We start from the raw sequence: 12,968 nt of genomic DNA, 5'->3' as shown, positions 1-12,968 counted from the left end.
TCAAAACGTATACTGTAGTTGACTGACAGTGACAAAGTTTATGACATGACTTGCAGTGCTATTGTGCCACACAAATCATCCCACCAACTGTACCAGGTGGGCATACATATAAATATCTACACACAATACCCCATGCCAAACAATCACCCATATATTCCTGCCGCAAGGCATGCTGGGTAGCTTGTGGTAATCTTTCTTCCTACAGATTTTTTGCTTGATTGCAAAATATGAAGCTAACATACTCTTGATATCCTATGTTGTACTGTCCATAGTTCGTTCATATTGTTGTTGCAGCTGTCCTACCCAGCATGCCTTGCGGGAATTTGGAAATAACAGCTTTAAGTTACGCATTAAGTTGCTGTTTATCACCCACGTACAGTAGTAGTTACGTGATGTGTTAACTTGCTGTGGGCGTGTTGTGATTTTGTTTCGTTGCACCGTGAACAAGTGCGTTGTTCTGTTTCATGACCACCTCTGCGGCCCCCTCTGCCAATTTTTTTTTTACCTAATGTGGCCTGCAAGTCAAAAAATTCAACCACCCCTGCTCTAAGGACAGACATTGCCATTAGAAAATCAATTTTCCAGAATAAAAAAACCTTCAAAGTAAAAGGTACTGAGGATGGGTTCAACTCAGACCAAGTCATGGTTTTCAGTGAAATGCCTGAAATGATGGAAAGTGTTTGACGGAGGAGACCTCCGAGTACTTTTTTGTAGACGTTTAGAGGTTGGAAAGTAGGCCCAAATTTCTGGAAAATATTCGGCATCCTCATTGAGAGAGGAGGACATGTGGGGGGGAGTGAGAGGACACTGTTAAGTAACAATTAGATCATTCTCAGTCAGCGAAAAAATGTGTCTCTTCCTGGACCAAAACAGTCCGACTTTAACCCATTCTTAGATTTATGAGGAGTTAATGGTCTTATCGGGATGACGTGCGGCATCCCTGATAGGAGGAAGACGAGACGGATTCAGAGTGGGAGGAAATGATTAAGGCCAAGATGGCGGGAAGTGGCAGCTGCAGAGACAGGAAGCAGAGACTTGTCTTATCATTTTATCACAGCCGGTGGCTCACCCATGGGAGGTGCATCAAAGACTCGCACCTTGCTTTCATTTATTGCAAAGGGATGCTGTTTCTTTTCGGTAGAAGCAACACATTTGCCAGCTGCTCCCAACTTTCTACAAGCGATTCATCAAAAAAGCTGCAATTTATTACCTTGAGCAAATGATGCCCCCATGACTCAAGAGAGAACAAATGTGCAAATGGGATTTTGAAGAAGCCAGGCAAAGACATTATTTTCCAGGCTTTTAGGTGATGGATGATGCTGTGAATGCTCAAGTATTATGACCAAGGGGTCTCTTTTAAAGTCAGACTGTTTTAAAAGTATTACTGCATATTTTGGCAGCAGACCCTGACAACAGGGATGCTCCCCCCTGCATAACAAACACACACGTCTGATAGAAAGCATGGGAGGAAAGGGGATGGGAGAAACTGTGGAATGAGAATCTTTTTTATCATTGGCACCGGGAGAGAGTTATAGAGGACATTAAACGCCGCACACAGTAATTGTGCGCATAGCGAGTCTATAAACACTCGGGTGTGATGATGCCCAGACGGCTTTCCGCTTGAGCTTGGAAGTGTTCAGTGAAGGAAGCGGGGGAAATTTAAATTGCCCACCTGCATGTTAAATGCATTCATTCGCCCTCCACCGGCTGGCAAAGCGTGCCAGGAAATAATTCCAATGTCTGTTTTGACCCAATTTGAAGTCACTTTCAGGCTGCATTCACTTATTTTCATTTTCTGCAGTATTTACCAGGTTAGATTTCACCAAAAGCGTTTCAAGCGTACTTTTAAAGAGCTTTTGTGACCTATTACATGACATGGGTTGAATATGTAGGCTATTTTCATTTCAGCAAGAGCTTCTAGAATATACTTTTAAATTGCAAGATAGCACTTCCAATGTATTTTCTGTTAGATGTTAAAAAACATCGCATTAACAGCGTTATTTCAGCATCCCCACAGTGTCCCGCTTCTCTTCAATGAATTCATCCTGACAGCGGCGCAAACCCAACACCATAAATGTATCTCCAGCTTGCTTAGTGCGGTAGTACAATTTGCTGCATTTAAGTATGCTTGGAAATCCCACAAAACATGTGAATTCAGCTTAGGTTGCTCGATGTCTTTGAACGCAACCAAATCTTTGTTCATAAACTACAGTACAAATGCACACATAGTGCGGAAGTACAATTTGCTGCATTTAAGTATGCTTGGAAATCCCACAAAACATGTGAATTCAGCTTAGGTTACTCGATGTCTTTGAACGCAACCGAATCTTTGTTCATAAACTACAGCACAAATGCACATATTTCACACATAATTTCAAATGGTGATTAATCATGAATTAATTTATATATATATAAATTTATAATCATTAATTAATTTATACATATTTATTCATTACGTATTTGTCATTTACATAATGTATGCTTTTTGTTGTCATTTTAACACAGGTCCGTGTCTTCGGACTCCGAACCACACCAGAGTTCACCTCTCTCATATTATTGCATTCACACTTGACCAAATGAACCGTATCAGCAGAGCAAACCAGTTCCTTCTAACAGAACCAAACATGACAAGGGTGAACGCAGCCTAAAAAATAACCAGAAAGAGATGCATTCTTTCGTGACCTCTCCAGCCTTTTCCCCCTCTCATTCTTCCATTCCTCTCCCACTTGATTTTCCCTCATCGTCTTTCTTCATAAGCGAGACCTTCGAGTCTACTTCCCTGCTCCGTAAATCCAAAGCAAAGCCACGTCCACCTGCCTTGACACATTGACTCTGTAGGACAAACAATCAAAACCAGCCAGTCTCATCCCTGGAAAATGTCACATTTTCCTCAGGGAATGTTTCTATACTGTCCCTGAATTTGCTGTCTGCATTCTTTCCACAAAAAAGGGGCAAAATGAGACATGGCGACGACACACGCTGATGATGCTTGACGCCTAACGCTGAGACATGAGACAGACGGAGACCAAAGAGTCGTGTCTCGACATGCAAGCCCTGGTGGAAAAATGTCTCCCTCATTCTTAATGGATCCCAGCTTGCGACGAGCTTTTCCAGAGGCAAGCCAAGGGAATAAAACATGGCCCTATTATTTATATGACGCTGCAATTATCAATTATGCTGTCTTTTCCCTTATCATTGTCACTTACTTACAGCTTTCCCTCTCACAAGAACACACACATGCAGATGACATTGTTTTACATTGTAGCAGGATGCTCAACTGGACAACCGAGCATCTTGCTGAACAAGATCTGTCTATTGTCATAGACAGATACTTTGACTGGTGCTTTTTTCAGTGGATTCCTAAAGTCTCAAAGACAGCATCGCTCCTGTCATACAAGGGATCTTTGATGCGTGTTTTTTGCTGTAAGCCCTTAAACACAGTGGTGGGCCAGACAGCACCAGTGTTTTATTCATTCATTCATTCATTCATTCATTCATTTTCTGCTGCTTATCCTCACAAGGGTCGTACATCGCCTACATCACTCTGTGTATCTGTCTCAACACCTGGGCGTGTTGGTTCTATAGCTGAAGGGACGTTTGATGCTAGTGCAGATTTAGTTGAGAGCTGGAGTTGAACCAGTGTTAGCCGTGAACAGGCTGTATGCCAGATTCATTTTCCATTGTCCTGGGGAGCTATATGTTATTACTTCACATGAGTTACACCTCTTCATCATCAATATTGCTCCTGTGCAATACTATGTGTATATTTTGGATATCTTGTATATATATCTTGTTAAATTGTCTTTTTTACTCTACTTTTATATACTTTTCTTTTTTTAAACTTGGACTACTGCACTGAAAGGAGAAGCTCTCCAATCTCGTTGTACATCTTGTATAATGACAATAAAGGCCATTCCATTCCATTCCATTCCAATTTAAATACATTCATTCATTTTCTACCGCTTATCATCACAAGGGTCGCGGGGGTGCTGGAGCCTATCCCAACTGTCTTCGGGCAAGAGGCGGGGTACACCCTGGACTGGTCGCCAGCCAATCACAGGGCACATATAGACAAACAACCATTCACACTCACATTCATACCTATGGGCAATTTGGAGTGGCCAATTAACCTAGCATGTTTTTGGAATGTGGGAGGAAACCGGAGTACCCGGAGAAAACCCACACATGCACGGGGAGAACATGCAAACTCCACACAGAGATGGCCGAGGGTGGAATGGAACTCCAATGTCTCCTAGCTGTGAGGCCTGCGTGCTAACTACTCGGCCCCCGTGCAGCCCAAGTCTAACATAATACTAATAAAACATATTTTTATGCTCTGCTGAATGAATGATTCTGACTGCCAAGATGGAGGATTATATATATCTTAATTGAACGTTCAGACAAAACAGAAGGAGATCAGACATTCACAACAAAGTATCAGAGCTTTTCCTGGAGAAGGCTGGTGTGCATGTTTAGAAAATAAATAAATGGGACTAAGAAGTATTTGAAAACAAAATTTTTAACGGAAGTGAAAATTGGCGGGCTGCAGGGCAGAGATTGGTTAGCACGCATGTGACACAGCTAGAAGACCCGAGTTCGATTCCACCCTCGGCCATCTCTGTGTTCTGCCCGTGTATGCGTGGGTTTTCTCTGGAGACTCCAGTTTCCTCCCACATTCCAAAAACATGCTAGGTTAATTAGCAACTCCAAATTGTCCATAGGTATGAATGTGAGTGTGAATGGTTGTTTGTCTATATATGCCCTGTGATTGGCTGGCGAACAAGTGACCAGTGATTGCAGACAGCTGGGATAGGCTCCAGCATGCCTGTGATCCTTGTGAGGATAAGCGGTAGAAAATGAATGAATGAGTGAAGTGAAAATTGGGTTAGTCTCCTAAAAGGGGTACCAAAAGTGTGACATAGCAAGCAAAAAAAGTTATTTTCAAGTTATCAGGTTAATAATATATATGGCTATTTCTATTACTGTAAATGCTTTAAACTTACCTTAAAATGTCACCAACATGCTCCACGGCGACATGAACTTACCGCAACACATGCTACTCAGACTAAGATTTGGTGCACAATGACGTGTTGCTTCTGAAATCAAAGCCAGCTGAAATTGAATTGAAAAAAAAAAACAGTAGTCTGTGCGTCTTGCCTTGAAGTGACAGCACCCTCTTTGGTACCCCTGCCAGGAGAACGACCCAATTACTCTCTTGTTTTTCTTGTCATGCTCTGAATGAGCAACCTGCATTAACTCCAAAGAGTCGGTGCCTAACCAACCAGCCATGAACCTCCCCACGTGTCACTGGTACCAGTGGATATTTTGTGTCTGGCACATTCAGGTGTGTGAGAAATTTCAAGTTTGTTAAGTGTCACCATGTGCTGTATTTGTCAGAAAAACAATAGCACAGGCACCACAGTAGGGGTACGTGTTATGACACATTGTCACACATTTGTGTGAAGCTGTTCAGGAGTAGACGAGTTACACAAACAAATCCATACAGTCATGACTCTAATATGCAAATCCTTCACCTTCAAACCACAAGGTGCAAGTTTTTCAACAATATTTCGATACTTTCCATGACCGCACCATGAGATAAAATCACCCAAAGCCCCTCTAAGTGTGTGAGAATAATGTGAAAGCGCTTCAGGACCCCCAGAGAGCTTTTTTTTTCTGCTTGGTATTGTTGTGGGTTTTTTTAGCAGCTGGGATGAAGCCAGATATCTCCTTATCAGCATTTAACTTAAGGAGTTTGAGCTGAAAAGCTGTCCTCGGGGCTGAGCTCTGAGAACCGAGCCAAAGGATTCAATCTGGGGGATAATCGCTGGAAACACAGGGAGAACGTTGAGCACTGAGCCAGCATGATTTAGCGTAACGCATTGTGTGCTTTCTAATTATGACATTCGGCGTAAGCTAAATGTTGCTCAGGCTGACTGAAGGCAGAGCTGTTTATCCAGAACCGTCTTCATACGACCACCGTGGCTTACACAGCTGGGCTGCATGGAACTTGACAGATGAACCGGGCCATAGGTCCTCCTACGTGCATGTGTGTGTACGCACGCTTGGGTGTCAGGCGGCTCAAATCAACAAACCATAAACAAGCTAACCTTTGACCTCTGCAGACCCCACAGCAGCGTAGACAACACAATCACTTTTGAGGTTTCTGTTGGTGAATGTTAAATATAGCCAGAGGGGAAGCGATACTTGGACTGTGTAGTGAATAAGCGACTGCATGCAGCGGTTCCGCAGGCTACATAGAAGGCACCAACATTCAAACATATATTATTAAACCCCAAAGTTTGATTGACTTGAAATTTCTCTTACAGTTCTACAAAACTGTAACCCAAGGGTGTTAAGACCATTCATTCATTCATTCATTTTCTGCTGCTTTTCCTCACGAGGGTCGCGGGGGTGCTGGAGCCTATCCCAGCTGTTTTTCGGCGAGAGGCGGGGTACACCCTGGACTGGTCGCCAGCCAATCACAGGGCACATATAGACAAAAGGTGTTAAGACCAATCCCCACAAAATCTGCAACATACCTTTAGAGTGACTGTGTGTAAAATTTGGTTGGAAAAAATGCAGCAATTTCCAATTTTCCATCCTCACTAGGGTTGCGTGTATGCTGGAGCCTATCCCAGCTGACTTCAGGTAAGAGCCGTGGTAGACCCTCGCACTCACATTCATACATATGGACAATTTGGAGTCGCCAATTAACTTAAAATGCATGATTTTGGAAAACCCAGGTCTTCCCGAGCTCTTGACTGTGTAGCCTACGTGCTTACCACTCACCCACCGTACAGCCTGGATATTTGTATTACATGTATGCTAGCTTGTGTTCCAATAGCCACACATGTCATTAATCATGTACATCAACATGAGGTCGTCTATGGACTCACCGCCGCCCGCTGGAAGGCTCCTTTGGTGTAAGTACCCCCTCCTCTGTAATTGATGGCCGGGATCTCCTTGTTGAAGAGGGAACACTTGTGCTGGTGTGGCTTGGGTGCGGTGATGTGGTCCACCCGCGTCACCACGTGGGTCTTGGATGAGAAGGTCACCAAGGCCACGCGTGTGTTCTCCGCCGCCACGGGGAAGTCAGACAGCATCTTTCGCACAAACCTCAGCTCGCTGCCGAAGTTGTTTGCCCCCACGCTGGACGATTCATCCACTAGGAAGACCAGGTCCAAGCAGGTGCTCTTGTCTCGTAGCTCGCGGACGTTGCGCTTGAAGGCCAGGCCAAGACGGGCCACTTTCTTCTCTGCGCTCTCCGACAGGTTACCTGAAGATGACATTTGTCTGGAGCGGCGGGGCTGCAGCTGAGCTTGCGGCTGTGCTGGCCCGGCTGTGATCCATACGTCCAGGATGCACAGCACGAGGAAGCAACAAGTCCATGACAGTGTGGACATGGTGAGGAGCTAGGGCGAATAGAGTCAACTTTATGAGGAGTTAAGGAAGATAAATAGTGTCCTCAAAGCTCAGTGTGGAGTTTCTTAAAAGCATTGCTTCCTTCTCAGTGGCGTGCTCCTCTGCAGAAAGATGCTTCTTGTGGTCCTTCCTGCAGAAACAAACCTTTGCTTTCCTCTGTCTATGCGTCTAATACACAAACCTGCATGTCCTATATGTCTTCGTCTGTCTTGGAGACATCCCCTCAGTCCTCTTCAGTGTGCTGCCCCTCAGTCTTCTCCTGCGTGACGCTCTCTGCCAGCACCTTCAGTCAAGCTGCAAATGCTTGCTCCCCTTCTTCCACAGTCATTTAAAAAAACACAAGAGGAAGAGGAGGAGGAGGAGGGAGGACTAAAGTTAGGAGACAGCAAGAGGCTGAGGGGGGAGAAAGGGGGCAGTCCAGTCGTGGTGGTGAAGTCATTTTTTTCCCCTTTTCTCTCACCTCCCCCTTCCATCTTCTTCTTCCACCCTCTCTCTCTCTCTCTCTCGACATGGACAGTGCAGCCTGTCAACTCGCCAAGAGCAGCGCCATAAAAACATGACAACAGAAGAAAAATCATTCAATATCATTTTCTTTATGCTAGAAATAAAAAAAAGATGGAGGCCGTTTTGACTAGTGATTTTGTAGTAGATTCCAAAAAACAGTTAAAAGTGCATCATATAGAGGCACTTTTCCTAGCAGGTTCAATGACTTCTGTGATTTCTATTGTTCAAGTCGCTACTTTTTTCCGAACGCTTTGAACGCTGCGGTTTACACAATGATGCAGTTAATTTACGGTCTCATTCTAATCTTGCAGCATCTCGTATGCTTCAGAACAGTCATTATGCGGATCATGCACACACTCTTATCATGGCAAACACACAAAGAAATTCATGTGATGGAACCTTCAAGTTAAAGGCGATCAATCTAATAGATTTTATTCAAGTCTGCCAGTGGACCTTAACATCCTGGATGCAGCGTTAAAAATCCACTATCACCAACAAGTTTCCAAAGGCTGATGAAGAAAGTAAAACTTAGCAACAACAAAAGACAGAGAGAGACTGACAAAGTGTGTGATGAAAGAATTGTGAAACTGTTCAATTCCGGCACTAAAAAAGATGCAGGAGGAAGATGACTGTGATTAAAAACTTTTCTGGTAGGCTACTGTTTACCATTAAATGCATTGTTTGGCTAAAACTGTTTGTAAGTGCTCATGACACCAAAACACATGTTAATTTTAGTTTTAAAAAACTAAAAGGCATGTTTCCTGTTTGATGTGCTCGCGATGTTGAAATAATTATTGTTTTTTTTCCACTCCAACTGGAGACTGAAGAATTGGTGCAAGTGACGTTTAGCGCAGACGTTTCTACCCAGAAGTTATGGTTTCTCGATTTTTTTGTTCCAGTTCTGTATGAATTTCTGTGGTTTGTTATATATTTTTTAGATTGTGCCCACCCTTTGTGTTGAATGATTTTGTTGGAACACTCAAGGATACCGGTAATTCAGTACGTCAGCTAACTTCGAGGCACAATTGATTCTATACTGCTCTGCTGATAGAACTAAAGCAGGGGTGGGCAAATATTTGGACTCGAGGGCCGCATTGAGTTAACAAAATTGTCTGGGGGGCCAGAACATATATTTAACACACACACACTATTTTATGCTTATCATTTTCCTTGAATTATTTGTCTAATTTTATCTGTAAAAGTGTTATCCTATATCAGTTGTATGTTCTCATGTCCCTTTTTTAGGAGCACTTTAAACATCACACCACATCAAACTATGTCATTTAATTTGACAGTTTTGTTGTTTATTTTTTATTAAATCAGACATCCGACTTGCAAGTCATGTTGCCAGTTTGTATGTTAAAAGTTGAAGTTACTTAGAAAGCAACTGGCGGGCCGGATTCAAACGCTTGGTGGGCCGCATGTAGCCCCCGGGCCGTAGTTTGCCCACCCTTGAACTAAAGCGTCAAAGACATTTGACCACGGAAAATCATGCCAAAGTGGCAGTAAGTCAAGGCACATTTTTCTACTAATATTGCACTGGGCTAATGAAGTGATGATTCTTAAATGGTTACTATATGTTGTATTTGTTGTTGTGTGCGACAATAAATCCAAAGGGTCATCTTTGATCGCAGGGTCACTGCAAATCGTGGAATAACATGCCTTTTCATGACAAATTGCTTGCTAAATAACAACTGTCACATGTCCTGAAGTCATTGCAGTGCATATAGTTAAGTGATAACTGTCAGTGGCTATCACTGCCAGTAAAACTGCCATGAATGTCACTTTCATTGCGTGCATTTTTGGCTGCGTTTCAACCTGGTTGAAAGTGTTCTCGTCGTGAATTACCAGCAAAACATGGATTGCGATTACTCGTCTTTGTAGCCTACCCCACAGTTGATCTGTAAATCCATATTTGTTTTTTAGATAAGCGATTGCCGCTCACTAGTATTGTATTTTGTAGTCTGCATAGAGCTGTCAATGTAAATTACAGTAAAAAGTAAGATCTTAGTATCAGTAGATGTTATTTTGTTATTGTTGTGAATATGTCACTATCTTGGCTCCACTCCTGTAATATAGATGTTTGATGAGCATGTGTGCTGTACTCAGTTCCTGTATTATTAAGGATTTTAACCATCACGTAGGCCGTAATTGCTTTATAAGCAGTGTAGCGTTATAAATATATAGCTCCTGGAACAACTGAGTTAAATAGCCTTGGTGGACAGGTTGCACCACTGCCAAGCATGTCATTTGCACGGGGGATACAGGGGTCATGACCCCCCGCAAAAATCTGATCCGGCCAATATAACCCCCCAAATATAAATGATTGGTTTTGATTTGTGAACCAGGTTAATTAATGTAACCCCACCACAAGGAATAGACAGACGCCTCCCCCCTGGAACCCTTATATCTCCCTTGGGACAAAATTCTGATGAGGTCTCCAGTGCCCAAAAGCAGGAAGTCACAGCTGTGCTTATTCCTTTCATCATAGGAGTGCATAGGACGGTTTGGAAAAAAAAAGCATCCTGAATCTCACTGATGAACTAAAAAAAATCACAGTAAAATAAAACTCCAAGCTACTGATTTTGGTAGATAGATATTAGTGTGAACATGAAAAAGCTGCAGCAATATTATGATTATTATTGAGCAACCTGGGGAACCTCAGTCAATTCTGTCCCAACCTATGCTCTTTACAGACACACGTTTACTATTCTTTCTCCTTTTAACGACAGGCAAAGTAATACAAAAAACAAATGAATACATATATCCGGTGCAGGCTAAAAACTATTTAGGCGTGAATTAATAGTGCCCTCTGCTGGTTGTTGCTGAGTAATGACATCTACTATGCTTCCTATGCCTCAACACCATGCCTCGGATTATGTTTGTTATCTGAATAGAATTGTAAATTACATAACATATAACAAACGTAACAAATATTTAAGTAAAAATTATGAAGGAGAACTAATTTATATTTACCAGAATGCCCGTTGCACAAAAGTACGACATAGAAAACCAGGATAAGTGACTGGGCTGAGCTCAACGAACTCAAGTAGTGCACAAATACACCCTCACTGCTGTGCTAAAACCATCATAATTAAAATCCACATGTTTGTTGCTTGTTTAACTAATCAGCAACAGCGGTGCACAGTAATATTTTTGAACTGTTTGCTTGAATAGCACGTCACCATTACTCGCAGGTGGCTCCAACGGCGTCTGAACTTCCGGTTTCCGTTCGATCGCTAAGCCTTCTGGGGAATGTAGTACACGTCCACATTAACCAACACAACATTTCCGAATACTTAGTCGCACTGTGAATATGGGGTGGAATTGACTGTAGATATGAGTGAAATTGTGTAAATGTAACTCCATCAGACTGTATAAATCTATTTGTATTTATACGGGATGTGTATTTATATATAGTATGTGTAAATTCTCTAAAAAATGATGTAACGATTGCAATTAATCACCGAGCATTATCCCCAGTCCATTTTCAGAGTGCACAAGTAAAGAGAACAGGTTTTTGTTTATTTTTTTATTTTTTTAATTTTTTGGAAATGTTGTGTTGAACCTCGTCCTGGCGGTGACTGAACGTCGGTACAGCACAAGGTCAAATAAGATGTTTCCCCAATTGTGAACGCTAGATGGTGCTACTACACAGGATTTAATTGACTGGACGGCTCCCATCACTTACTTGTAGGCAGACCAGAGCACTTAAGATACTGTATACACTGTGGGGGGGAAATATATTTGATATATGAATGCTTTTGAAACTTTATTCCCTTTGTATGACCAGTACAGAACTTTTATGGTAGGTTTATTGCAAGATTAATAAAGATTATAGATTAATGTGCCATAATTCTAAACAGGGACCCGTTGCACAAAGGTAGAATTCATTCATTCGTTCATTTTCTACCGCTTATCCTCACGAGGGTCGCTGGGGGGTGCTGGAGCCTATCCCAGCTGTCTTTGGGTGGGGGGGGGGGGTACACCCTTGACTGGTCCAGTATTTCCTTGTTTGCTACATTGTTCTTTTTGTTATTTTGTATTTTTGCATTTTAGCCTTTAGACCTTCTATTTTGTTGAACTTTCTTTTTCCTCCACTCGAGTGGTTAGTGCGCAGGCCACACAGCTAGGAGACCCGAGTTCAATTCCACCCTCGGCCATCTCTGTATGGAATTCACATGTTCTTCCCATGCGTGCGTGGGTTTTCTTTGGGTACTCCGGTTTCCTCCCACATTCCAAAAACATGCTAGCGACTCCAAATTGTCCTTATAAAACACACTTCTGCCACCTTGTGGCTGTTTTTTTTTTTTGGCTTAATACGGCACCCAATGTGTGCTCTTTTATTGTGGACTTGCATCATCACCACTTCTTAAAAGATGTATAAATATAGTGAGTTGAAAACAGCCAATGAAATTAAGCAAAGTCTTTCAAAGCTGTTGACCTTCCAAATCCAGTGTTAATTATGCTTGAGAAATATACTGTTTATTGCTTTTAATATGATGCTTTTAATATGATCACTTGCATTATTATGCCATATTATACTGACTTTTTTAAACAAGTGTGATAAGGCATTTTTGGTAAGTGTTGTGCTGGGAAAACATAGCGTGGATCCATACATTCTAAAGGACGGCAAAACCCCCCAATCCATGGTGGAGATGGGCTGGTTGTCAACACCTTTGTCGTTTCACTCTTTTTTCTATATTTGTCTTTACTCCGAATGCTTTTTATCGGTGGCTTTGCTAAACACTCCGTTTTATCTTTGGTCATCAGATGATACCTTAAATCTCTGGTATTGACTGCGGCTCTGGTAATGAAACTATCATTTTGCAGACATTGCAAGTTGCTGTAGGACTATTTTTACTGACAGTGTCAAAGTACTTCCACACGTCTGACATGGCTTTGTTGACTTGCAAAAAAAAAAAGAACGTAAAGATTGGGTTGGGTCATCCTCTGATCAAATTTGCACCGAACAATTTGCACTGAAATTAAAAAAGGAAAAATCCCCGGACAATATTGCTACGTACCAAAACAAAGGC

The 12,968-nt window shown here is 42.2% G+C and overlaps 1 protein-coding gene across 4 annotated transcripts in view; it reads right to left on the bottom strand.

Moving 5' to 3' along the window:
• svep1 (sushi, von Willebrand factor type A, EGF and pentraxin domain containing 1) overlaps positions 1-11,102 on the bottom strand; it is a 61,044-nt gene extending 49,942 nt beyond the window's left edge. For all 4 annotated transcript variants that reach the window (XR_009128992.1, XM_058066490.1, XM_058066492.1 and 1 more), the window contains exon 1: positions 6,900-11,102. Coding sequence is in view for 3 of the 4 variants with exons in the window: in XM_058066490.1 (XP_057922473.1) it covers positions 6,900-7,406 (507 nt within the window). In the remaining variant the exon portion in view is untranslated. The remainder of the gene's footprint in view (positions 1-6,899) is intronic.
• Positions 11,103-12,968: the final 1,866 nt, after the last annotated feature.

The sequence above is a fragment of the Doryrhamphus excisus genome, chromosome 3 (genome assembly GCF_030265055.1).
Source record: "Doryrhamphus excisus isolate RoL2022-K1 chromosome 3, RoL_Dexc_1.0, whole genome shotgun sequence".
In the NCBI taxonomy this organism is placed as follows: Eukaryota; Metazoa; Chordata; class Actinopteri; order Syngnathiformes; family Syngnathidae; genus Doryrhamphus; species Doryrhamphus excisus.
The sequence above is the reverse complement of the archived record's forward strand: the minus strand, read 5'-3'. Positions and strand labels throughout refer to the sequence as shown.